This window comes from Elephantulus edwardii, unplaced genomic scaffold (genome assembly GCF_000299155.1).
Source record: "Elephantulus edwardii isolate Elephantulus edwardi_28Jun2011 unplaced genomic scaffold, EleEdw1.0 scaffold00056, whole genome shotgun sequence".
NCBI classification, from domain to species: Eukaryota; Metazoa; Chordata; class Mammalia; order Macroscelidea; family Macroscelididae; genus Elephantulus; species Elephantulus edwardii.
The window spans coordinates 3460980-3488740 of record NW_006399806.1 but is presented as its reverse complement, the minus strand read 5'-3'; the positions used below and the strand labels follow the sequence as shown (position 1 = coordinate 3488740).

At 37.0% G+C, this 27761-nt stretch overlaps 1 protein-coding gene across 1 annotated transcript; it reads right to left on the bottom strand.

Moving 5' to 3' along the window:
- Window positions 1–627: 627 nt before the first annotated feature.
- LOC102856848 (caspase-13-like) lies at window positions 628–24365 on the bottom strand. Its single transcript, XM_006887341.1, has 8 exons — window positions 24359–24365; window positions 10221–10457; window positions 9035–9207; window positions 7459–7632; window positions 4144–4378; window positions 2956–3099; window positions 2245–2354; window positions 628–726 (listed from the first exon to the last, which is right to left on the bottom strand). Exons 1-8 carry the CDS (start codon window positions 24363–24365, stop codon window positions 628–630), a joined length of 1179 nt encoding a protein of 392 aa, XP_006887403.1.
- Window positions 24366–27761: the final 3396 nt, after the last annotated feature.

The following is a 27761-nucleotide window of genomic DNA, read 5'->3' as shown; positions in this document are numbered from 1 at the left end:
TTAAACTAGATTATCTCACATCTCTGTTCAAAGTACTTTTGTGGTTTCCTTTGTTATTGCTGTCAGTTTCTCATGAGTTGTTAAATTCATAAAAGTCCTATGTACAGCAAAAGGAAAACCTGCTCAATCCTTTGCCATCCTAACAAGCTCGGCTATGCTTACAGCTATTATCTCAGCCTCTGTGTCAGTTGGTCTCACATATTGCCTTCTTCGCTTTCCCTGACCCTTTAAGTTTTTAGGCATGATGTCATTTCACAAGGACTAACCATTCTTAATATTATATGAGAGGATTCTAGTACAAATTACAATTAAATTTTCTTCATGAGAGTAACTATTTTGAAGAAGACAAAACAGAAGCAGATGAGAAGAAGTAATAAGAGGACTATGACTACATTTCTCTCATAATAATTGCTACTCACTGCCCTTTATTGATCATCCTTACCTGGCACAGTTTTGTTTACCTCCTTGATGGATTAATTTTAGAGATGAAAGGAGAGCATCTTACTAACAAAGCATACTTAGCTGTTCAGTCAAGAAATTAGTTATCACTGGTCATTGGACCTCACTATTAATATGATTCTTACGTATATGATACTTATCCAAAATAATTGTTCATACTTACTGTTTTTAATTGCCAGGAAAGAGGTAGAAATATCTTGTCATAGACACCCTGTCCATAGTGGGCATTTGGGCTGCAACTTCTGGTATTTCAAACAGTCGTTGCACCTAAAGAAAAGGGAAAAGAAGGGCTTCAGATGAGACATTCCTCTTTCTTATTTTTAGAAAATACCTTACACTAGAAAATGCTAGGGATGAAGGGTACTTGTACAATTGGTGTTGTCAAATCCATAAGTACTCTAACTCCTTGTCGCTTTCATTCTGTTCTTAGATGTGACACTCCATTCCATATTGTGATCTTCATCTTAAAATAAACACTTCATGTGTGTCCAATGTCTATTATCCATTCCCTATTTTATTTTTTTCTGAGTACTGCATCTTAGAGATATCCACTAGGGGTGATTCCTCAGTTTCCTGAGAATCAAATTTCAGGATTAACACAAGACCTGAACAAGAAATAAATTTCACATCTTCCAAGTAAGCTAACCTCTAAAACTGTCTATCAAGGCTTGCTCAATGGAATTCTACTTAAGCGAAATACATTGTTTTCATTTGTTCACTTTGTTTTCACAGGCTCTTCCTTAAAAGCACAATCTCTTACTTTATTTCAGTGCTCTCCACAAAGAAAGATGGGGAATCCCTTCTTACTTAATCTATTGCCTCTGAAAACCTGTTGGAGAGTCAGCCATGAGTCAGTTCTGACTTAACAGTACCCAATAACAACACAACATTTATTCTCCTATTTTAAAACAGTTACATCTAATTATACTTATAATATACCCTTTTCTAAACACATAAGATATAATGCCCCTATTTTCTAAAAAGATTGCTACGTACTCCTCTGGTTTTGAATATACAAGCCACCAATTTTCCTGTATTTTTAATACCATTAACATTCCCTTTCAATATAATCCATTTATTCATTTATGCATTAATTCAATGGAGCTTAAATATCTACTAAGTAAGGATATTCTTGACTTCTTAAGGTTTTCATTCTAGTGACTAGATACAAGTTAAAGTATCATCAACATCAGCAACAATGAAGTAACTAATAAAGTATAAACAGTGATGAGAAGCGATGAAAAGGAAAGTAAACCAGGAGGGAAGTAGAAGAAATGTATCTAATTTGGAAAGAAATATCATGAAACGTTATATTCCAAGAACTCTCTATCATTATTCACTCTTATATATGCCAGGACTATTTGTTTATGAAACTTCTAATGTTCTGTAATTACATATTTGCTTGTTAGTCTACTCAACAAAATCAGGTCGTCCTCTTTTCTGCCTGTGTCACCTTGACTATGTCCATTGTCCATCAAGCCACTCAAGGATGTCTTTATTGACTAAGTTAAGCAACAAAAATAATTTCAAAATATCCTTCTTTTCCTCTGAATTTTACAAGCTTACATCCCCAAAGATACAAACTTAGGTTTTTTTAAATTATTATTATTTCACTCCATTTCAATTCCCAGCTGTGTTATATCAATTTTTTTCAAGACCAAACAATAAACACAAGGATGACTCTACTTTTGTTTCCTTAACAATGCTTGGCTTTCACGTGGAAGGTGTATAATAATAAACAACTCCAGAATGCATAAGTGATTAAGGAAAGGAAATGTTGATTACCTCCCGAAATACTTCCTCTACGTGGTAGCACCAAGAATATTTTTTTATACATTTGATGAGTTTTGTGATGAAGGGAGAACCTTCTATTTCATGTCTCAGGGACATATTATCTGTGAAGAAAAGAGTATTTCCTTTACTGGTTTTATTTATTTGGTTTTTTGAAAGTCCTACTTGGGAATTCTTTTTATAAGTGTAGGGAAAGCAGTTATACTCCTACATTAACACATTTTTCTCACAACCAGGAAAAAATATCTGGCATAGATTAAAGTGCTGAGATTGTTAAAATTGGCGATGACTGTCCTGTGATTGATTAGTCTGACGTCATAATACTTATCTTACAACCACTCGGCTTTGAAAAAGACTGTTGACAGATAATTGGAATTTTTCTATTTTACAGAATAAAGAACAGAAATTCAGGAGGCCTAAATAACTTCCCTGTGTTCACACAGTGAATGAAAAATGGCAGCCTGGTTCCTATATTCTTTACAGCTTATTCCATGCTATCTTTGACAATATAAAAAGGGGGAGGAGACACATAGATTCATTTAAGGATCTCTGTTCTCATAACACAGATAGAAGGGAAACAAAATATATCAGTATGACTCGGAATTTCTGTCAGACTATTCCTGCATGTGAAATATCTTGATTCTCTAGAATCTGTCAGAAAAAGTTTGAGATCTTCAAGTCTTATCTGCACTAAAAGTCACATACTTGGTGTTGTGGAGTAGAAGGCAATGAAGTCCTTCTCCAGGTGTGTCAGGCTGATACTATCCACTTTCAGGTTCTCAGGTAACTGTGTGGGCCTAGTTGCTGAAGGCAAGAGAGAATCTGGATCCCAAAATCCTCCACTGTTTCCTGTAGAGACATAAACATTTTACAAACTCCTCATTTGCCTTCAATTTTGCTTTTCCTAAGTACTTCTCCCATTTCCTCTCCCCAATATTTTTTTTTACTAGTTTAACACACAAACACACATATGCCTTTCTTTTTCGTGCCATTGATCAATCTATCAGTGAAATCAATGTATAGTGAAAGCTCATTAGATTAGAGCAACTCATTTGTGAAGAATAATAAATGAGTTAAAGCCTTATTTGTATAATTTCAGAACACAGTTAAGAGGGTGTTTGTTAGTTGGGTTTTTTTTTAAATTTAATTACTTCTCCCTTTATTATTTCTTAATTTTCTTGAAAATATTTTCCAATAAACAGGAGACATTTCTCAGTCAGATAAAAAAAAGAGATTTTGACTAGAATATTGTCAAGCCTCACATCTTCCAATTCTTTGACCTTTTAATGATTAAAAAAGGTGGGGAGGGGAGAAGAAAATGAAAACTATAAAATGCTTTGACACACAGGTTCTACTATCATAAATAATTCTTCTCAAACTGTAACATGTCAAAATGGCTGTAAAATATTTACAAGTAAATCTATTACAAAAATATTTTATCACAAAGCTTACTTATTATTTAAGTTTAACACTCATTTAGAGATATTGTCTACTTCCTCACCACTTCAGCAAGTATTAAGTGGTATAGAAGCTTTCAACCAATCAAATAAATTCTGTTGCCACCTCCCTAGGTGGACTTTCCAAGTAACACAATTTAGTTCTGGTCTCAGGTAACTCTAGTTGTTTAGTGAGTTTTACTGTCAACCCAAAAGTGAGTAGTCTGAACTCACCAGCTTACAGTCTCACTTTATGCCATTTTACAACCTCTGAAAACCCACTGGAGAGTCAGCTTTGAGAGTGATCCAACTTGATGGCAATGACTGTGAGTTTTCAATTCAGTAGTTATACAACATAAAGCCTGAGACTATTTTCCTTTGATCCAAAATGTGCATCATAATCTTCTGTAAGCCAGTTCTCAATCTTTGGGGTTTTTTTTAATAACACACAACTTACCTCCTCTGCAGGCCTGCACAATGATGATTTTGGGTTTGCCTTTTAGACTACTGCAGTTGAGGTTGTTGAAAATCTCGAAGATGGTGTGGTAACTTAACACGTCTGGATTTTCTTTGCTGTATGTAGTCCCACATATTCCCTCCAGGACTCCATGAGACATGAACACCAAAAAGGTGCTGTCTGAGGAGTTGTGCTCAGGGAGTTGGGCAAATTTCTCCAGCATAGACTGCATCTCCTGAAAAAAAACACACAATGGTTTACTTAATCACACGTGTGTAACGTTTACCTGACTTTCTGTATTTACTCCAAGCATTGCAAAAAACGTGTAAAATCCCTCTCACCTAGCATAATTGATGAGTGATAAGAGTTATATTCTTTTTATTGCTACAATCTGACACATTGTGGTGTCTTACTGCTAACCAAATTATCAGTGGTTTGAATTGACTGGTTGCTGTTCAGGAAAATATTAGATAATCACCTTCATTTAAGATTTGAGTGAAACTGCAGAGAAAGACTTCATGACCGAGAATGGACACAATGGCAGTGGGTCGAATTTTACTTTTTAAATGCACTTATTACACTTTCCTTTCCATCTCTTTTTTTCCCTATTATCAAGCAAGAATCATGCATTGTAGCCATATTACAACCCTTCTTCAAAAGCCCTTGTCACAGCTTTGATAGTGACTCTATGAATAACAGATCTGAGCCTTGTCCTATTCTGTTCCATCCTCATGATCTGCCATGCACCAGCCTGCTGTTAAAGCCACTGTGTTAATCCATCTAGTTAAGGGTCTTTCTCTCTTCCTCTGATCCTTGACCTTTCCCAGCATAATGTCTTTTGCCAAGACTGACCCTTCTTGAAGACATCCCCAATTTATGTGAGATGTAATTCCAACATCCTTGACTCTTAGGAGCACCTTGCCTGTACTTATGCCAAAACAGTCCTGTTTGTTCTTTTGGCAGTCCACTGGACATTCAGTACAACACCACAAAGCAAAGACGTCAACTCTTCTGTCATCCAACATGATAGTGTATTCTTTTTATTGTTATAGCAAGACAGAAGAACCCTAGTGACACACTGTGTTATGTGTTGAGCTGATAACCAAAAAGATGGATTGTTTGAATTGACCAGATGCTCATCCTTTCATTAAGATTTACAGCCTCATAAACCTCATGGGAGGTCATCATTCATGATAACAGACTGAATGGCAGCGGGTTGGTTGGTTGGTTGGTTGGTTGGTTGGTTTTTATAACAAGAGAAGATCCTTTTTAATATTTTAACTAACCAGTTAACCATTGAGTGGGTTCTGACTTACACTAACTCCATACTTGTCTAAGTAGAGCTGTGCTCCATAGGATTTTGTTTGTCAGTCACTGAATATTTTGTTTCACTGGTTTTTAAAAGTCTTTTCTTCTGAGGCAACCATAAGCTTTCTTTTGCAGATCAATGTTCAGGCATGTCATTTGTAACATGTCATTTGTAAGTTCTGATACATTTTAAATGAACACTGGTAGTACAACGCCCAGGGAGTTTTGCTGCTGATTCTAAAGCCATACCTTTCTGGTGAATCAAATCCACCAGTGGCTCTAGTGAGATTTAGAGCCCCAGAAAACCCATGGAAGATCAGCTATGAATGGGTTCCAATGCAATGGGCTGTGACGGGTTGTTTTGTTTGGTGTTTCATTTTAATTCTGACTCATATTACTTTTTCCTTTTCCTTTTAATGTTTTCCTATGTTATCTACCAAGAGTTTTACATTATAACCATATCAAATTGCTTCTTTTCTCAAGTTCTTCTTATCATATTTGGGAAGAAACCAAAATAGTGGCTTCACTGTTCTTTGCCGTCATGCCCCTGTGTACTAGAGTCTAGTCACATCGGTCTTCTGTCTGTGCCTTTCGTGTCTCTGTTTCACTTACACTTCAGAGCTTTCAGCTTCACAACCCCAGCTTGGAATACACTCTACTCACATTTTTCCAGAGCTCTCTCCTACATGGTAGCCATGGCAGGAATCATAGAAGCCTCTTTGTCCTATCAAACATCATTCTTATTTGCCTTTATCTTTTTTTCTAGTTTCCTATTTGTTTTTGGGTTGGGTGTTTGTTTATGGGGTGTTTTTTTTCATTCCTCATCTTCCAAAATTACCTTTTTGTCTATAATATAGCTTTGTAACTAGAACATGAGGCTGAAGAGATATTGAAATTTTTGTCTCAGTTACTGAATAGTCACTGTCAAAAAACAGTCTAATTCAGTATTTGTTTTTTGAGTGCACAGAGAACTGTTTCTAATTAGTCTTTACTTCTAGAGGTTCCTGGGGATGACTCACACTTCATTTCAGTCACTGTACATTGAAATTAAGAAAGTGTAGGTATGTGTGCCAATCACTTGATGTCTAATTTCTTGAGATTGAACATATCTGAATCTCAAAAGAACTATATATTTTATTTTCTTTTTCCCCCTATTGCTTTCTATGCATCTCAAAGTCGGACAATGGATAAGAATGACAGAAGAATTAATATATTTAAATGATGTTGTTGGAGAAAAATATTTAATGTCCAAAGTTGTCATTACATTTCATTGAGTTAAAACAGACTCAAAGACAGGCCTCCAGTGGATTTTCAGAGGTTGTAAATCTTATGGGAGGGGATTACCTGTTTATCACCCAAGGAGTCACTCAGAGATTCGAACCATGTGCCATTGAGATGGTAGTACAATTTCTTTCTCACTATGCCATGAGAGTTCCCTGAATAGCGCATGGATGCCAAAAGAACAAATAAATCTATAGAGTTAAGAAACCATACAGAAATCTATCAACATATAGTAGAGTGTTAGTAAAAGGAAGAAGACCCTCCACCAGACAGATTGACACAGTGATTGCAGTAATGGTCTCCAGGGTGTCAGAGATGGTGAAATTTCATCCCACCTACTTGGGTCAGATTGTTAGGAAGGGTCAGTCTTTGAGAAAAGACATCATTCAGGGAAGGTCAGAGGAAAGGTGGGGGAGGGCCCTAAACAAGATGAATTGACATGTTCAACAACATGCTCAAGTATGGCAGAGATGTTGAGGATGGAGCCAAGTAGGGCAAGATTCAGATCTGTTGCTCACAGGATCCCAATGAGTTGCAGTCAACTTTGTGGCACCTGTAAAGGATAACTTCTTTACACACACACACACACACACACACACACAGAGAGAGAGAGAGAGAGATGTGAACTGAATTGTCAAAAAGTCATCCGTAAGTTATAAACGTAATTTGTTAGAAGGATAGAGGTATTAAATGCACATGTGCCTAGTGTGAAAGAAGAGTTCTTACCACAGCTGTGAGTTGTTTTCCCACCGTCACGCTGTAGTCCAGGCTTTCAAGTAACTTTGTCATCCTTTTGATGTCAACATCAGCCCCAAGCCTCTGAGAGAGAGTGTCAAATTCTATATTGCAAATAATGAGAGCCAGTCGAGTGCGCTCTTTCTTCTCCTTGATTGGATAGATCTGCAAGAAATGAATATCCTGTGAGTTTACCTGAGTCTCTCTTTATTTACAGATACTAATCAATGTTATTTTATAATGTTACCATTTTTCTCTAACTTTACCAATGGACACTGCCTTCTTTTCACTTTATAGTGGATCGAGTTGACAGTATAAAGAAGTGTGTTGTTGTTGTTTTAGGTGCCATCAAGTTGACTGCAACTCATAGTGACTCTATGAACAATGGATCTGCACCTTGCCCTATCCTGTCCCATCCTCATCATCATGATGCATTTTCACAGGCTCTGTGTCAAATTATCTTGTTGATGGTCTTACTTTTTGCTGAAGTTTCCAAGGACATTGATTCTTCTTCTGTCATCCTTAGTCATTATCCAACTTTCAGATGCATAGCAAGTGATTGAAAAACCCTGGCTTGAGACAGGTGCAGTCTTTAAATTGATGCAATTGCTACTTAAGGCATCAAGAGAGGTTCTTGGGGAAGGAATTAAATCCAAGTCACACCCACTATTATAGTGTACTGAGATTCATACCGACCATATAGAGACGATAAGAACTATCTCTTAGCATTCCCAAGGTTGTAAATTTGTATGAAAACAGACTGTCTGGCCTTCCTTCTCTGGAGTAGCTGAAGTATTTGAATGACCGTCTTTTTGATTAGCAGCCTACACTTAAGCTAATGAAAGAATCTTACAGTGAAATATTTTTCAAGATTCTAGGAAAGGAATCAGAATGTATCTGGCATGATTACTCAAGTGTACTAACAAAACTAAAACAATTCCTTGCCTCCACGTCTCATTACTTACTCAAAAGTATCTGTGCAATCAAGGTTGAGATCAAATTTCATCTAAACTAGGAAACATTCCCTTTGACTCCAGACAAAAAGGAGAACTTTTCCTTAGGCAACGTAACTGTGCTGTTAATGCTTTAAAAACAGCAACTTACAATGCTTTATAGGCTTAAAGAGCGTGTGTGTGTGTGTGTGTGTGTGTGTGTGTGTGTGTGTGTGTTTCACATCTATTATCTAAAATTTTCAGCTAGAATAAAAACAATTACTATTCAGCCATGATATGTTACAGATGTTTTGATTCTAGGACTACAGCTAACACTGTCTTAAATCTCTGGTAGAGATAAGCATACAAAGCACAAAGTAAGCTGTCTACATTTATTTTTCATGGGCTTGAAAGGTAATGGGAACCACACTGATGTTTGTCACAGTCTTTGTAAGAAAGATTGCCACTGGTCCCCACAATTAATATTTTAAGTAACTATATATTTCTCGAATACACAATTAAATTAAGAAAATGTCTATTTCTTAAATTGTTTCTCACTCTTCCTCCTGATCCCCTTGTCCACACCCTGTCCTCCACTTCTCTACATCCCCCTCTTTCAAGCACACTCATATCACCTTTCCAGCTTTTTCTTCACTCAGTCTCAGGAATTCTTCATGAGGACAAAGCTTGAGGGCATCAGGGAATTCGTCTGATTCATCTGGTCTAATATTGACTTCTGGAGAAACTGCAAGATACATCACAAAATAAAGATTATTACTTCTGCCTGTTTTCTGAGTATTTTCCAAGACTATTAAGAGAGAAGGGAAATTCTGGAAAGAAGAATTTCACATGTAGAGGTTATAATTCAGAGGACAGAAGTCCTTGACAGAGAAGAAGACCCCTCTAAAATTATCATAATAGGTTATAACAGCTCTGTGCAAATATCCGGATGATTTGTTGTAAAATATTACTCTGCTTTTCTTCCCAGTGTGATTTCTCAATAGGTTTACATTAATATTCACATTATTGTTGATTTATATTGTCTTTGATCATGTTTATATTATAGTATTTATTAAAGTACTCATCACATTAGAAATATAATGTGATGCACATGGATATTTCTATTTACTGACATTGAATAAAAGTGGACTAGATACAACGAGGAAATCCAGTGTTTAATATTAGTTAGTAGTTGTATGATATCAGGTGAATATTCAAATAGAAATGTTGGATATGTAGCTAGAAGAGCTATAAGAGAGAGCTTGGGATGAGAGCTAAAGTCTCAGGGCTTGTCAGCATATATCTGGCCCTTTGAGGAAGGTATAGTATTGCCCCACATCATAGATGCTGAAAGTGACACCCAACGAAAAATAGAACACCTGTAAAAATTTACACAGTCCCCAAGGAGATTGACACACATTTAAAGTTCTTTTTTTTCCCTCACTACTAATTCTCTACAATTAGCTGTTAACAATGATCAGCAAAACCACACAAATTCATCTTTTTAACTGGAAACTGGATCACCACTCACAAAAGACCAAATGATATTAAAAAGGAGAAGAGTAGGTTTAGTGGAAACAATATAGGATCACCATTCACAAAAGACCAAATTAAAAAAAAAAACCCAAAAAACAAAAAAACCCCAAAAGACCAAATGATATTAAAAAGGAGAAGAGTAGGTTTAGTGGAAACAACATAGGAACAGAAGAATGGCAGAATCAGAGGAAACACTGAAAGAGCCATGCAACAAGCAAATCCTAGAAAATACAAGTCATCATTGGGTCAAATACAATGAGTGAGAGTAAATGAGTCTAGCCTTACCTTCTATATCTCTGCTATTTTTACGGAAGGCTTCGATAAGGAATTGGGGTGCAGCTTCTGGATTCTGTTTGAAAGTTTTTAGCAAGGCTTCAAACTTATTGTGGCCTCTTGCATGGTAAATTTTTTCCTTTTCCTCTTTCTTTAATTTCACAGAGTCTCTAGCCACCACATCGTTTGCAAAGTTGCCCAAGATCTGTCCGCCAAAGACTTCAAGAATCTGAAATCGGTTTTTTTTTCCTGTCAGAAATAAAAAGATTCTTTCAACTGTGAGCACAACTAAGGTGGTTTTGTTTTCACTTCTGAGACAGTTCCCTATAATACACGATATCCTTAAAAAAAAAAAAAACCTTCTGATTACTTCACCAGTTTCCCCAGTAAACGGAATACTCTTGTCATTGTATCTGTAGGTGTCCTTTCAAGTCATCAAAGTCATAGTAGATTATGTGTAATTACTAAACACCAGTTAATGTTTTCTTTGGTAGGTTCTCCTATCAACAGTTATTGGGCCTAATGCTAACTTCCCTGATATTCACTCTCTTTGTATTTTCCATTCTCTTGTCCATAGATCATCACAATGATACTAATGACCTACCTGGAATTAGTACTCTAAGATAGCATAAATACATTTTCTCTTCTTCTCAGAATTACATTGTCCAAACTGTAAATTCTGCAACTAGACTATAAGACAAGACTCATTGTTGTATTTCATTATCTTGGTGAAAGATGTGCTTGACTTCACATCTTTTTTTATAAACATGTTACAGCCACATCCAGGGAGCACTGGTGGCCTAGTGGTAAGAAGTTGTATTGCCAACTCTAATTTAGGCAGCTCAAATCCATCATCTGCTCCCTGAAAGAAATTTGGACAATATTTTCTCATACTATTTACAACCTCTGAAAAACTACTGCAGACTCAGCTATGAGTTAGTTCTGACTCAATGGCACATAACAAAACTAACAATAGCCACATCTTGGTGTTTAAATACAGGAAAGTACTTAACAGATTTTCTGAACACATAAAACATGTTCTCTGTGTGAATGAATACATTTAGATCCCATATTCTTTAGGATTTTATTCTTTAACAACAATTAGAATCACATAATAAGTAATCTTTTAGTATGTCGTTATGTTGATTTCATGTGTCATTGAGTCAGAACTGACTCATAGTTTATACTAATAACTTAATATACTATTCATTAGAGCAATATGAATTTTCATAGTGAAACATAGAAACCAAAGTAATAACTCTTATGTTTTAATACTAAAAATATTATTAAAACAAAGTGATACCCAGGAAATCAGCATATATTGTTGTTGTTGTTATGTGCTGTCGATTCGTAGACAACTTATAGCAACACTATGAACAAAAGACTTGAACACTTGTATAACGTTCATTATTTCTCCAAGTTCATAGAGTTTCTAGAGGCAAGTTGTTCTGGAAATGAATGCCACTCCTTCTTCCAAGCTTGTTTTAATTGGGGAGGTCCCTGAAACACTGTCCACCATGGGTAACCATTATCACATTTGACACATCAGTGTCACAGTGTTTAGCATCACAACAACCACGAGTTACCTCTGTACAGCAAGTGCGTAGACCTATGATATACCACTTAGAGGAATGTTTGACCAAAAACAATTAAAACCAGTCCTGAGGGTTGCAGACTAAAATCACCCACTTTTGACTTAGTAGCATAACTTTCTATCCACCAGACCCACAGAGCTCTGTCTAAGTTGGTGGTGGTGTTGTTAAGTGCCATTGAGTCATAGATGACTCATAGTGATCCTATGAATAAAAGACCTAAACACTTGTATAATTTTCATCATTTTTCAAAGTTTATAAAGTTCTGGAGGCAAGCTATTTTGGAAGTGGATGCCACTCCTACTTCCAAGCTTGTTTTAATCAGGGAGCTCCACCAAACACTGTCCACCATGGGTATAAATTATCACCTCTCAATTCTGCAAAGGTAGTTGATTCACTTAAATTAGATGTTAGGATAGAATCAACACAAAATGATATTTTAAAACTGTGTCAGAATAAATAATATACAAATATTTTTGCTTAGAAGCACAGATCTGAATACTCACATAATCTTAAATTAGTCTTCCAATAAATGTTGATTATGCAATATTAAGATAAAAAGATATGGTATCAAATATTAATTTGGAAACTACTATACATTTCTCTTAACATTTGTACAATCAATATTTATTGGAAGAAAAGTATCAGCAAAGAAATTAGTGCTTCTGGGTCAAAGTACCTGTTCAACAGCGTGACATAGTATTTTAATTATTCCTTTTATTGCAATAGTTAAATCTGCTTCAAAAACTTCTGCAAAGTGAAAAAGGGAAAGGGTATCAGTTTAAAGACTGACATGTACCTGATTAAAGTTATGCTATTTCGTTCAGTTGCTTCCACACATGTGAGTTGACAACATGCACGAAAGTTGGACAACAAATAAGGTAACTGAAGAACTCTTAATGTCAAATGTGGTATTGGAAAAGAGTATTGAATATACCAAGAGCACCAAAAGAGCAAACAAATCTGTTTTAGAAATGCAACTAGGATGCTCCCTACTGGCAAGGGTGGTAAGACTTTGCTTCATATACTTTGTAGATAATCTCAGAAGAGAGCAATTCTTTCAAAAGGACATAATGCTTGGCAAAGTACAAAGTAAAAAAAAAAAAAGAGAGAGAGAGAGAGAGATGAAGATCTGGAATGAATTAGATGATGTGGTACTGGAGAAGAGTATTAAACATACTGTGAACCACAAAGAGAACAAATAGGTCTGAAACAGAACAAATTGGAGAGAGTAAAACCACACTTCTCCTTAGAGGCAAGGATTTTGAAGCTCTTTCTCACATATTTTAGTCATGTGGCCAAGAGGGACCAGTCCGTGGAGAAGGGCATCGTGCTTGGAAGAGTGGACAGACAACCCAGGAGAGGAAGACTCCAGATAAGATGGATTGACCAACTATCTAGGGCAATGGGGTGAGGTGTGTCAGAGTCAGTGAGACTGGCTCAGAATAGAGCAGGGGTCAGAGTCATAGTACATATGGTTGCTATGAGTCACAGGTGAATTGATGGCACATAACAACAACAACAACTGTTATTGCAGCAATGAGCTTCACTGCCATGGAGATTGCTAGTATAGAGCAGGATCAGACAAGGTATTCATCCTTTGTATATAGGATCACTATGATCTGGAGTCAACTTGATGACAGCAACAACCAACAAAGATCTCAAAGTTTATTAAAAAGAATACAAAACACTGGCCTTGAGATATGGTACACAGGTGTTTAAACAAAGAGTTTGAGAAATGAAAATTGCATACAAGTTAGTGCAGGTTTATTTGTTCCGAGCGCAGGGTTTTATCTTTGTGTTTGTCCTGATTTTTTTTTTCTTTTTATTTGTGTTTGTCCTGATTAAGTGAGGAGCTGTGGTGGCCTAGTGATAGGAAGTTGTGCTGCAAACGCAAAGGCACACAGTTTCAGTCCACTGGCTGCTTCACGGGAGAAGAATGAGAAATCTTTTCCCCTACAATTTACTACCTCTAAAAATTTTCTATCATGTCAGCTACGGGTCATTTCTGACTCAATGGTACAGAACAGCAATTGAGTGTCCACTTGCCTTATAGGGGCAACTTGTGGTCACTCTGAAGCTGAACACTGTGACACTGATGTGTCAAATGCGATAACGGTTACCCATGGTGGACAGTATTGGGTGGAGTTCCCGGCTGAAACAAGCTTGGAAGCAGGAGTGGCATCCACTTCCGTGAATAGCTTGCCTCTGGAAACCTTATGAACCTGGAGAAAGGATGAAAGTCACACACACAAGTGTGGAGGACTTTCATTCATAGGGTTGCTATGAGTTGCCTATGACACGGCACTGAACAACAACAACAACATAATTTAGGGAAAATTTGGTAGCTCAAATATCAGAGCTGATATTTTCGGTTTTCTTTTTATCATCCTCACATTCTTATGGCTTCTATATGAATGTCTCCAAAATGTATCTGTTCAGCACATGCGTGGACTTCAAAATCGATTGAACAATTTAGGAGACACATGAACTTGATAATTCACAGTCTTCTTAAAACTCAACTTTTTAAAGCCAAAATGCTGGTTTCTCAGCCATTTTCATATTATTAAATAAATGTATGAGCTGTGATGCTGGAGAAGAGTATTGAGAGTACCATGGACTGCTAGGAAAACAAACAGATTTGTCCTGGAAAGGGTTAAACCGGGTGAATCCTTTGAGGCAATGATTCTGAGGCTCCGTCTAACATACTTTGGACATATTGTGAGGAAAGACCGGTCCTTGGAGAAGGACATCATGCTTGGGAGGGTGGAGGAACAGCGCAGGAGTGTCAGAGATGTGCGAGTGTCAGGATAGAGCAGAGTTTATGGCTGTTGTACATAGGGTCGCTATGAGTCGCAAACGACTCGATGGCACATAACAACAACAACAACAACAACAACATTCATTTTGACCAACAACAACAACAGAAAGTATATTTAAGTTATGTTTATTGTGAAGAAATATGCATTAAATGTAAAATGAAGACCATTATTTATAGACAAATAAATCCTTTTACTGTCAGTCTAGCATGTTTTATCAAGTTCACATTAATTTTTCTAATGGAAAACAGAGATAATGATCTTTTGTTTTTTTAAACTGTGCAAAAAAAGTCTCTTACACAAAGAAATATATTAGTAAAACCAAAGATTTTATGCTAGTTCTGACCTTTAAATTTATTCTTTACCTTTTTTGATCTAATTTTCAGGAAGGTCTAATGATCCTATGAATAAAAAAGTTCTCAGCCAATCAAAAGGTAGGTTGTTCAAACTCACCAAATGCTCTCAGAAAGCAAGTTGGGGCAGTCTCCTCCTATTCAATTTATAGCCTCTGAACACTTGCTGTAGGACAAACTGTGAGTTGGTTTGGCGTCAAGAGCACATAACAACAATCTATACTTCACAATGACGAGGGAGCTTTTCACAACTTAAATTTGTTCTTGAAATTGTTTCCACTTTATCTCCTCAAAGCCTTCTCATAGCTTTGAAAAAAGCCACAGAACCTTTAAGAAATTGTTGTAGATGGAGCTGTTGGCTAGACTGTGTCTTTTCCTAAAATAGATATGTTGAAGCCAAAATCTTATACAAAAAAATGTGATAGTGTTCAAAATAGGAACTCTGTCAATGTAACCAAGTTAAAATGAGGTCATATTGCACCAGTTTTCAAGAAATCAAAGGACATGTTTTAATGAGAAAGGTCTGCTTCCAAAGACCTGCCCAAAGTACTGAGGAGCAATATTGTCAATTTAAAGACTAAGGTGTGTCTGATAAAAGTCATAGTCCTTACAATTGTTGTTGTTGTTATGTGCCATCGAGTCGCTTGCGACTCATAGCGACCCTGTGTACAACAGCCCTAAACTCTGCTCTGTCCTGTGCCAATCACACTGTCTCTGACACTCCCATCCCAATTATCCCATATCCCAGTCACTGAATTAATCCACCTCATAAAGGGCCTTCCTCTCCTGGGCTGTCCCTCCACCCTCCCAAGCATGATGTCCTTCTCCAAGGACGCTGGACAGTGTATAAGAATGGCAGAAGAAGAATTGATGCCTTTGAGTTGTGGTATTGGTGAAGAGGATAGACTATTTCATGGACTTCCAAAAGAACAAATAGGTCTTGGAGAAAGTGCAGCCAGAGTGATTCTTGGAGGAAAGAATGGCAACAAATTTTGGGCATGCCTAGGAAAGGACAACATGCTTGGAAAGGCAGAGGAACATGAAAGAGAGGAAGAACCCAAAGAAATGAATTGATACCAGTGACTGTAGCATTGAACTGTGGTATGCCAGAGATGATAAGGATAGTACAGGATAAGACAAGGCTCAGAGCTTTTGTTCATAGAGTTGCTATGAGTCATATCTGACTTGATAGCACCTAACAACAACAACAACAATTCAGGAAGGAGACACACAGGCCTCCTTTGCATATTTCAAGGAGGAAGTCTGTACCTTTGGGGATGTAACTTTCTAATAAATATATACTTACTATTTTACCCTGAAAAAAACATGCAAACGTAGACACAGAGTGACTATGTCCATGTATATGTAGAAGGGGCCAGAGATAAGTGTCACATGCCAAGGAATGCCTAGAAGTTACCTAAAACTACAAAACCAAACTCGCTCAGATCAAGTAGATTTCAATTCATAGGAACCCTCAATGGAGAAGTTGGTAGACTCAAGCGATCAAACTTTCAGGTTTATAAATTAAGCACTCTGCCACCAGAAACTGAAAGAGACCAGGAAAGACCTGCTCCGCAAGGTTTCAGTGACAGCAAGGCCCTGCCAATATCTTGCTTTTCAGACATTTATCTTTGAGAACTGTGAGATAATAAATTATTAATATTTTAAACCTCCCAGTTTGTTGTAAATTGTTACCGGAACCTTGGGGAACCAATACACAAGATTTGCTAATCCTTTATGAACTTTTGTCTGTGTATTTCTGCATCTTATCTCTTTCTACTACATTATATCTTGCTTATTATATTTAAAATATACTTCCTTCTTTCAGTTTCTAAAAAATTCTTCCTTCCTTGTTCCTTTTACTACATACCCGCTCCACCCCCCGCATTGTTCCTTCTGTATTTGTATAACTTTCAGAGTAGATGTGATGTCTTTCAGTCTTTCAGCAAACTGTCCCTGCTGCAAAAAAAAAAAAAAAAAAAGGTCAAAACTATGAATTCCCATGGCATCTTTTTGTTTGTTTTCTTTCCCCCCTTTTTATTATTAATTCTAATGACAGTTTACAGAGGCTTTGGATTTCCATCCATTCATCTGTGCACACTTTCCTTCCTTCCTTTCCTTTCTCTTTGAAAAGTAAAAAAAAAAAAAAATTCATTGCTGTACAATCCTCCCACTCTGTCCACTCCACTATGCAGCTTTAATTCTGAACTCTTGTCATGACAATAAGACCTAATCATATATTCCTCCTAAATAGTTCTCTCCCTCATCTATTTCAATGCAGCATATATTGTTTATCCACTCTTAGTTTCCCTCCAATCCCGATGTCAGTCACTCTTTACAACAGTGGCACTGTGCAGTATTTGTCCTTTTGTGACTGAGATATTTTATATCCACGTAGTGCCCTCCAGGGTCACCCATTTTGTATAATATTTCAATAGTTCCTTATTTTTCAATACAGCATAGTATTCTATTGTGTGAACATAACACCGCTTCTTTATCCATTTGTTTGCTGATGGACACTTGAATTCTTTTAAACTTTTTGCCACAATAAACGTGGGTGTGAATATATCTGCTTGGTTGGTAATTCTAGTTTATTTAGGGTAGCTTCCCAGTAGTGAAAATGCTGGGTCAAATGTATTTGTATTTCCAACTTTTTTGAGAAAATGCCACACTGCCTTCCATAGCACCTGCAACATTTTACACTCCCACCAACAGTGAATAAGGGTTCCAGTTTCTCCACAACCTCACCAGCATTTGATGTTTGCTGTTCTGTTAAATTTTACTATTCTTACTGGGGTGAGATGATATATCATAATTGTTTTGATTTGCATCTCTCTTAGAGCAAAGGATTTTGAACGTTTCTTCATGTGTTTGTTTGTTCACCATATGAATGTCTTCTTTAGTGAAGCATCTGTTTGTATCCTGTGCCCATTTTTTAATCAGGTTGTTTACTTTATCTTGTTGTGGTGCTCGAGTACTTTATAAATTCTAGATATAAGTCCCTTATCAGACATGTCATTACCAAATTTTTTTCCCCAGTCTGTGGCTCCCCTTTTTACCCTATTGGAGAAGTTTTTGGATGTACATAGGGATTTTAATCTTAGAAGTTCCCATTCATCTATTTTATCCTCTCCTAGTTGTAGGTTTTTCAGAATGCCTGGAAGACCGTTTATGTTGTGGATTATGGCTTCTAGAGTTCCTCCAAGCTTTTCTCTAATGTATTTTACAGTCCTTGGTTTTAGTCCTAAGTCCTTGATCCACTTTAAGTTGGTTATTTTTTTGGTTTTTTATTTTTTTGTTTGTTTTTAAATTTTATTTTATTAATTTTAATGAACATTTACAGAAATTTGGACTTCCATTCATTCATTGTTGCACTTTTCTCCCTGCCCAGTCTTCCCCTTCCCCCCCACCGCCAGTTAGCTCGTCTCTTTGAAAAGTAAAAGAAACATTTTTTTGGTATACAATCGCCTGCACTGCTCCCACTGCCCCAAGTACACTCCACTGTTGTTGTTGTCGTTATATGCCGTCAAGTCCTTTGCAACTCACAGCGACCCTATGTACAATAGCCCTAAACCCTGCTCTATCCTGTGCCAATCTCACTGCCTCCCACACACCCATCCCGATTACCCCAGTCACTGAATCAATCCACCTCATAGAGGGTCTTCCTCTTCTGCGCCGTCACTCCACCCTCTCAAGCATGGTATCCCTCTCCGAGGACCTCTCCTTCCTTACAACATGTCCAAAGTATGCCAGACGAAGCCTCAGAATCCTTGCCTCCAAGGAGCAGCCTGGTTTAACCCTCTCCAGGATAAATCTGCTTGTTTTCTTGGCAGTCCAGGGTACATTCAATACTCTTCTCCAGCACCACAGCTCAAAGATATCAATTCCCCTTCTATCCTCCTTAGTCATTGTCCAACTCTCTGATGTGTAACAAGTGATTGCAAAGACCATAGCCTGTATCAGATGCACCTTAGTCTCCAGAGTGACACCACTGCTCTTCAGTAGGAAACCTTAATTCTGAACTCCTGTGATAACCATAATATCCTTTCATATATTCCTTTTAAATTGTTCTCTCCCTCATCTGTTTCAATGCAGTATACATAATTTATCCATTTTTTCTCAGTCTTACCCTAACCCCGATTATCAGTCCCATTCTACAACTGTGGCACCATGCAGTATTTGTCTTTTTATGACTGACATATTTCACTCAGCATAATGTCCTCCAGGGTCACCCATATTGAAAAATATTGCATGAGTTCCTTGTTTTTCAATGCAGCATAGTATTCCATTGTGTGAATATACCACAGCTTCTCTATCCATTCCTTTGTTGATGGGCACTTGGGTTGTTTCCAACTCCTTGCTATTGTGGACAAAACCATGATAAATATGGGTGTGCATATATTTGTTTGGACGTCAGTTATAGTCTCTTTAGGATGTATTCCCAGTATTGGAATTGCTGGTTCAAGTGGTATCTCTATTTGCAACTTTTTGAGAAAGCACCACACCACTTTCCACAGTGGTTGCACCATTTTACACTCTCACTAACAGTGAATAAGGGTTCCAGTTTCTCCACAACCTCGCCAGCATTTGTTGCTTGCTGTTTTGTTAAATTTTGCAATTCAGACTGAGGTGAGATGATATCTCATAGTTGTTTGAGTTGTTTGTTTATGTATAGTGGGAGATGTGGATCTTGCTTGAGCTTTCAACAAATAGTTTTCAAATTTGCTAACACCATTTGTTAAAAAGGCTGTTGTTTCCCCACTTAACTGACTTGTCAAAAATCAGTTGACCATAGGTAAATGTGCTGATTTCCGGGTTCTAAATTCTATTCCATTGATGTATGTGTCTGTCATTGTACCAGTACCATGCAGTCTTGACCACCATGGCAATGTAGTAGGATTTGAAATCAGGGAGTGAGATGACTCCTACCTTGATTCTCTTTTTAAGGAGTCTTTTGCTTACTCTGGGCCTCTTTCCATTCCAAATGAAATTGGAGATTACCTTTTCCATTTCATTAAAGAATGGAATTGGTATATGTATTAGGATTGCATTGAATGCGTAAATGGGATTGGTATTTGTATTGGGATTGCACTGAACGTATAAATTGCCTTTGGTAGTATTGTCATTTTCACAATATTGAGTCTTCTTCTTCATGAGCAAGGGATATTCTTCCACTTCTCCAGGTCTCTTTTTTTTTCTCGTAGTTAATGTTTTGTAATTTTCTTTGAAAAGCTCCTTTGTGCTTCTGGTTAGATTTACTCCCAAGTACTTAATCTTGTGATTAGCTATTGTGAAGGGTATTATTTTCTTAGCTCCAGTTCTGTCTTCTCTTTGTCACTGTAGAGAAATCCAACTGATTTTTGTATGTTGATATTGTATCCTGTCATGTTGCTGAATTGGTCAACTATGTCCAGTAGTTTTCTTGCTGTATCGTTAGAGTTTTCTAAGTATATTATCATATCATCTGCATATAGAACTAGTTTTCCCTCCTCTTTGCCATTTTGGATACCTCTTATTTCCTTCTCTTGTCTTACTGCTATCGCTAAGACTACTAATACGATATTGAATAGGAGAGGTGATAATGGGCATATTTACCTAGTTCCTGTTCTCAAAGGGAACGTCTTGAATCTCTCTCCTTTGAGAACAATGTTGTCTCTCTGGTTTGTGTATGTATATACATTTTACCCAGGGCATCTTAACCTCCCAAGCAAAGTACTTTGCTTAATCACAAAATGAAAATGGAAATTAGAGAACACATCTTGTTGACTAGTTTCTAATATTTACTCAGAAACCCAAATGATTAAGTACTTAAAAATGGTTTTTTAATTTTTTTTTATTGTTGTTGTTATTTGTTGCTAGGCAGCTTTTGTGGCCTAGTGGCAAGAAGCTGTGCAAACCTGAAGGCAAATGGTTTAAGGCCACCAGCTGCTCCGTGGGAGAAGGATGGGAAATCTCCTCCTGTGTGATTAACTGCCTCTTAAAACCCAGTGGAGGATCAACTATATGTTAGTTCTGACTCGACAGTACACAGCAACATTATGTTAATATTGTTGTTATTTGTCCTGGAGTTGGGATACACTCATAGCTGATCCTTCCGTGGATTTTCAGATTGTCAACCACAAGAGAGGAGATTGTTCATCTTTCTTCCTTGGAATAGATGGTGCATTTGAACTGTTTGCTTTGGATTAGCAGGGCAACTCCTTACCCAGTAAGCTATCACAGGTTCCTATGTTATTTTAATAACTACTAAATTGAGGTTGAAGTAGTAACAAAAATGAAGAAAACCATTTTAGAAACAGAACTCACCAATCTCTTAGCTTTGATGCACACAAGTTGACATAATGTCTAACATAGTCTATGATATCATTCTTTATGAACATTAGTTAACAATAGTCAAACCTGACCAGATATATTTCTTGAACCACTTTACCTATTCCATGATACTAATTCAATTACCAATCAAGTCAGCTTATCTGGCAGTCAAAGGAATCATTAAGTGAACATAACCTACCATCAGGCATAGTTCATAGGAAGTTGTGCTGCTAACCCACTAGACACTCCTTGTGATGGGTGGAGAAAAATGTACAATCACCTTCAGTGCAACTACAGTCTCTGTAAACTTGAGGAAGGCTAGCTTCTAATAGCAATGGGTACTGAGTATTTCCTGGTCAAATACCTTATTTATTTGTACAATGAAAATGACAGTAGATAAGATCAATTCCTATATCCTAGAAACTTAATTTAAATGCCTGGCTATGAGGCAACCCCATGAAAGAATTATACTTCAGAAATTAAGAAAGCAACACAATGGCAAATAATTATAAATGGAGTAAAATATAAAATTAAAAATGAATTAAAAACAAAATTTCCATAAGAAATTTAAATTAGACTTTCAAGGGATTTGTGGGAAATGATAACTACATCTTCAAAATTTGAAAAGTTTAAATGAAAAATGTAAATTTTTACTTTTAAAAAAGCCAGAATTAAGTTTGCATAGGGGAGTGCATTCAGAGCCGGGGTGAGGGGTGAGGGGGTGTGGAGGAATTGTATAGCAAGGAAGAAGTTTATCTTTTGCTTTTAAAAGAGAGGTGTGAAGGGGAGGGCGGGTTTAGAGAAAAAGTGCAACAGTGAATTAATGAAAAGAAAAAAAATTCTGTAAATGTTCATTAAATTTAATAAAATAAAATTAAGAAAAAAAGCCAATAGGGGCACAATGTGGGCTTCTAAATGTGAAAATTACATTAATAGAGAAGTGGAAATTGAGAAATAGAAGTCCCTAAATAATCATTTTCCCTAAGGATATCAGTCTTCAAACAAATTTATAAAGTCAACTTACATGAGAATTGTCTACACAACTTTAAGATTATATAAAGTCCCACAGTCAACCGCCAAGTTAAGAGCAAACAATTTATGGTAGAGAGAAAGCAGTTATCTGAATATAAACAAAAATGACCACAGGCTACTTAGATATGCTAAAATATTTAGAAGCCATTGATCAATCCCATCTTCTTCAAATTAAGAAAAAGGAAAAAAAAAAACAAAACACACAGCAAACCCAAGTAAGTGATGGCATGATTCAATACCAACTGCATAAATAGCTTACGCTTCTCTCTCTCACACTTCTGTAAGAACCTAAATTTAAAAGTAGTGTGGTGGATAAAACTGTAAGGGTTGAACCCTGAAGATAAAGAGACTAGTTGCAAAAATTTTAATATAATAACAATTCACGACTTAATTGAACTTGACTCCTAAGCATAAGAATTAGAAAGAGGGGAGTAAACATTTTAACAAGTCACTTTAGAGACACTTTCAAAGTATAATTCAATAAAAGAAATGGAATAGGTATGGAAATACCAATGTTCTCAGCTCTAATACTAGGAATGAGTTTATGACCAACATGACTAATGTGAGGTCAAAAAGAAGCCAAAAAGTCAAAGGTCGTGTTTGGAAATTCCCTGGGATGCATCACACTATACTGACTTACTGTACTTAACACTTACATTCTTGGTTTACAGGAAATTGAAAGAAAAGAACTGGCTTCTTCCGGATTCAAGACAACTGAGGTCCACCCCCTCCACTGGCTCAAAGGCAAGGCTCAGAGATTCATACTGTTGCTATTAGGTGCCATTGAATCAACTATGACCTATAGAGACTCTATGAAGAACAAATCTGAACCATGTTTTCCCCTGCACCATCCTCACTATATCTATCATGCTCAAGCCCATTGTGATGGTCACTGTGTCTCTTTTCTCTCACTGAAGATTTTCAGGTTGATTAAAACTGCTGTTGTTGTTGTTATGTGCCATCAAGTAGTTTGAGACTCATAGTGACCCTATGTATAACATTCTTGAACTCTGTTTTATCCTGTGCCAACCTTATTGTTTCTGACACACCTACCCTCATTATCCCAGTCACTGAATCCATTCATCACATCGAGGGTCTTCTTCTCCTGTGCTGTCCCTCCATCCTTTCCAGAATGACACCCTCTCCAGGGACTGGTCCCTCCTTGTGACATGCCCAAAATATGTCAGATGAAGCCTCAGAATCCTTGTCTCCAAGGAGCAGCATGGTTTTACCGTGTCTAGGGTGAACTTCTTTGCTCTTCTGGAAGCCCACGGTATATTCAATGTTCTTCTTTAGCACCAAAGCTCAAAGGCTTTCTATCATCCCTAGTCATTGCCCAGCTTCCTGACGCATAGCAGGTAATTGCAAAGACCATGGCCTGGATTAGGTGCACCTTAGTCTCCAGACTGACGTTGTTGCTTTACAGAACTTTGGAGAGTTCTCTGACAGCTGACTTTCCAAATGCAATTTGTCATTTAATTTCCTGGCTGCTGGTACCATGAGTGTTGTTTGTGGAGCCAAATAAAAGAAAATTATTAACAATCCCAATCTCTTCACCATCTATCATGATACTGCCAATCCGCCCAGTGGTAAGAAACTTTGTTTTCTTGATGTTGAGCTTAAAGATAGTCAAACAAAAAACCAAAATCATTGCTATCAATTTCAATTCAGAGACCCTGTAGGCCATGGAAAACCTGCTTGCTACACATCTTCTAAAGAAACAGACTGCCACATCCTTCTTCCACCTAGCCAGTGATGTATTCAAACAACAGACCTTTCTTTAGCAACCAAATGTTCAGCAACTATGGCATCTTAGGGTCAAATTACTTCAGAGTTAATAAGAGAAAGAATTTATAAGACATGCTCTTTGTTCATTTATCTCTTGTCATGATTTTCCTCTGGCACAAAACAGTGAATAAAACATTCTCTAAGACCCTGGCCCATAATTAGAAAAGCATCCCCTCCGATTTACCAATCATATTTATCCATAATTAGAAAAGAACCCCCTATTTACTAGCCCATAGAAAAAGACTCCAACTTACCAGCCATAAGTAAGACTCTAACTGCTGCTTTCTTCCAAAAAGACACAGTCTGAAAGTGAAACTAAGGGGCACTTCCTTTATACACAAGGAGGGGTAAGTAATTACTGATTGGGAAACTGCATCTCGTAACTTATTTTCATTGCTGGGAAGTTCCCAGAACACAGCAAAATTGTTTCCTCATCCTAACCTCTTGTCACTTCCTTTAGGAAAAAAAAGAAATAAAAACCTGTTTTCCGTAGCATGGCTCTTCTCTTTTAACTCCTGAGGACTTTCATTTTTTTCTGCCTCCATTGTCCCCACATTTTCCTCTGTCAATTTCTGATCTCTCAGTATTGCTCTCTTATGCTCACCCAAATATAACCCTGAACCTGTCAGAATTACTGGACACACTTTCATTTTCCATGAGAATTGTTCAAATGTTTTTTTTCTTTCCTGTTTTTATCTCAACAGTACTAATGTCTCTCATTTTTCTTACTCTTAAACTCTTTCAACTGTCTTGTTTTCTTAGTCTTTTGTGAGAGAGCTACAGAGATTTCCTTTAACTGCTTGATTTTGCCTTAAAATTTGCATTCTCATCAAGGTTGCTTGCTTACCTGCCCCTTTCATATCCTCTGAGCTGACTATAACATAGAAAGAATGTATAATAAAGCAAAAACATCTAGAAGATTAGAGAAAGAGAGGGGGAGAGGGAGGAGGAGGAATGCAATGGGGTGACTATTAAGGATCTTTGAAAGATCACAATCTTTTTATGATGGTTTAGGAATTGATAATGGCCTTACACAGGATATTACAAATGCCACCCCCCCGCCAAATGGTTAATTCTGAGCCAAATTAAGTTAAAGCTCATTTGAATTAAGATAATTCTGTCTTCCACTGGCTACCATAATACGCATTCTTCCTTGTATCTCTGATGTTAGCTAGCAGCTTGGAATAGGGGTTACGGTATAGAGTGGCTTCACTTCCCTTCCTCTTATTGTCATTAGTGTCATAATTGTCATAATAGTTCCATTATTAACCAGTTACTGTGAGCCTGAGAGGATATTCTCTCATTCTTTATAACCACCTTTCTTACTGGGTGTCACTGAGGACCCAAGAATGAATCCAGATGGCAGCTTCTTGATACAGTGCTATTCATTTCTCATGTACATAAGTTCCCCTGTAGCACTAAATCCATGTCTTTTAGCTTTATACCTGCTCAATTTTTCAGTCTTTTTGCAAACAGTTTATACTGAAGGATTTCCCCCCATGGATTTGAATCCCAACAGGCCTATACTTACTTACAAGTTTAGATTTATTTGGCTGAGACTCTTCCTTCTAAGCCCCAAACTAGCCTAATGAAGGATTTCATTCCAAATCTCTTACCACTGGGGAGCTCTGATGGCATAGTCCATAGGGAATTGTGCTACAACCCCAAACTGTATGTCTCAAACAGTGCAAGCTGTGTTACCAGTAGTTCTACAAGAGAGTAATGGGCAATCACCTCCTGAGCAATTAACAGCCTTGGAAACTCTCAATGGAAAGTCTCTATGAGTCACAATCTACTTGAAGAAGTGAGTTAGTGAGTGAGCTATTATTTCACATAAGCACATAACTTTGTGCAGATATAACATTTTAGTGTTTATTTCTATATTGTCTTGTATTATTTATTAATTCTCTCATACATATTGAGTCCCTGATCTGCTCAATGAGATAGATGGTACACACTCTGAACAACATTCTGATCAAGTCTAGAGATTGACTCCAATACCCACTTCTTACTCTACTCCTTGGCTTTCCGTCTAGTAAGAATCATAGAAGTGGCGAGCTCTGGTGACCTAGTGGCAAGAAGCTGCACTGCAATCTCAGAGGTACAAGGTTCAAATCCACCAGATGCTCTGCTGGAGAAGGAGGAATAATCTCCTCCTGTATCAGTCAGATCTGATTTGACGGTACACACAAAAATTAATGAAATAAAATTTAAAAAATTTTAAAAAATCATAGAAGGGCAACCTTTCTTTTTATTTCAGACTTATTTGAATATTTAAAGAAATGTCCCCATGTCCAGCAGACCTGATTCCAAGAACAGGTACTGAATTACAGGATCCCTGGCTTCTTACTGCAAAAGAAAAAAAAAAAAAGAGAGAGAGAGAGAGAGAAACATGAAGACATGTAAAAATAGAATGTTTCCAATTATAAAATCATTCAATCCATAGGATTTATAATCTTACAAAAGTGAGTATTATTGTTTTGCTGTTATTATTATTCCCATTCATTATCACTGAGTTGGGGCTGACCCTCCACTTGGTTTCTGAGGCTATAAATCACATGAGAGGAGATCTCACATACTTATCCCACAGAGTATTTGGAGAATTTGAGCCAACAGAGAGGATTGGGCTTTGTGTTAGCAGTGCAATTCCCCGTGGACAAAACTGCCTGCACTTGTGCTATTGCTTGCTCTGTGAATCAATGCTTGATTCTTGAGAATCTCTTATACAATGGAACAAAAGCCTGGGCTATTCTGTACTATCCTCTAGCTTGATTGTAGACTGGAGAACATTCCATTGTGAGTCAGAGTTTTCACTGACTAATTTTCAGAAGGTTATTAATGCTTTTATGCTAGTCCATCCTAGTCTGAGAGCTCCAGTGAAACCTGTTCAATATCACACCAATAAGTAAATCAAATAATGGGCAGGCAGTGGTTGCAGATGAGGTACATTAACTGGGAATGGAATTTAGGTCTTCCACATTAGAGACAAGGATTTTATTATTAGCCCACTAATGTCTCACACAAAGGAAAACAATCAATGTTATACCTAAATATTGTCCTGTTGAGGAGAAAAGAATAAAATCCAACCCATACAGCAGTTCCGATTCTATGGCACACAACAACAATAACATGGACTCATAGGGAGCTCTGGTGGTCTCGTGGTAAGGTGCCACTGCCAAGCTGAAAGCATACAATTTGAACCCACGAGTTATTCCAGAGAAGAAAACTGAATTTACAGACCTTGAAAAGCCTTTGGAGGGTCAGCAATGCATCAGCTGATTCAGTGCCACATAACAACAAATAACAACATGTATTCATAACATTATGGTCACTTTTCAATTAATATCAGCTGACACTGGAACTAGTCCACATGATTCTATAGAGCTAAGAAGGAAGAATCCTATATTCTTTACTGAACAACACCTTCTCTTTCTTCTGTTGATGCAAGTAAACCTTGACTAAGATGCAGTTTTAACCTTTCAGTTCTCTCTTATCTACAACCAAACACACATATCTTCCCAAAAACCTTCATGCAACTTACTTATTTTGTTTTTAGTGTTTATTTTTTTTTAATTATAATTATATTTTATTAATTTTCATAAACATTTACAGAGATTTTGGGCTTCCACTCATTCATTGTTGCACTATTCTCTCTAC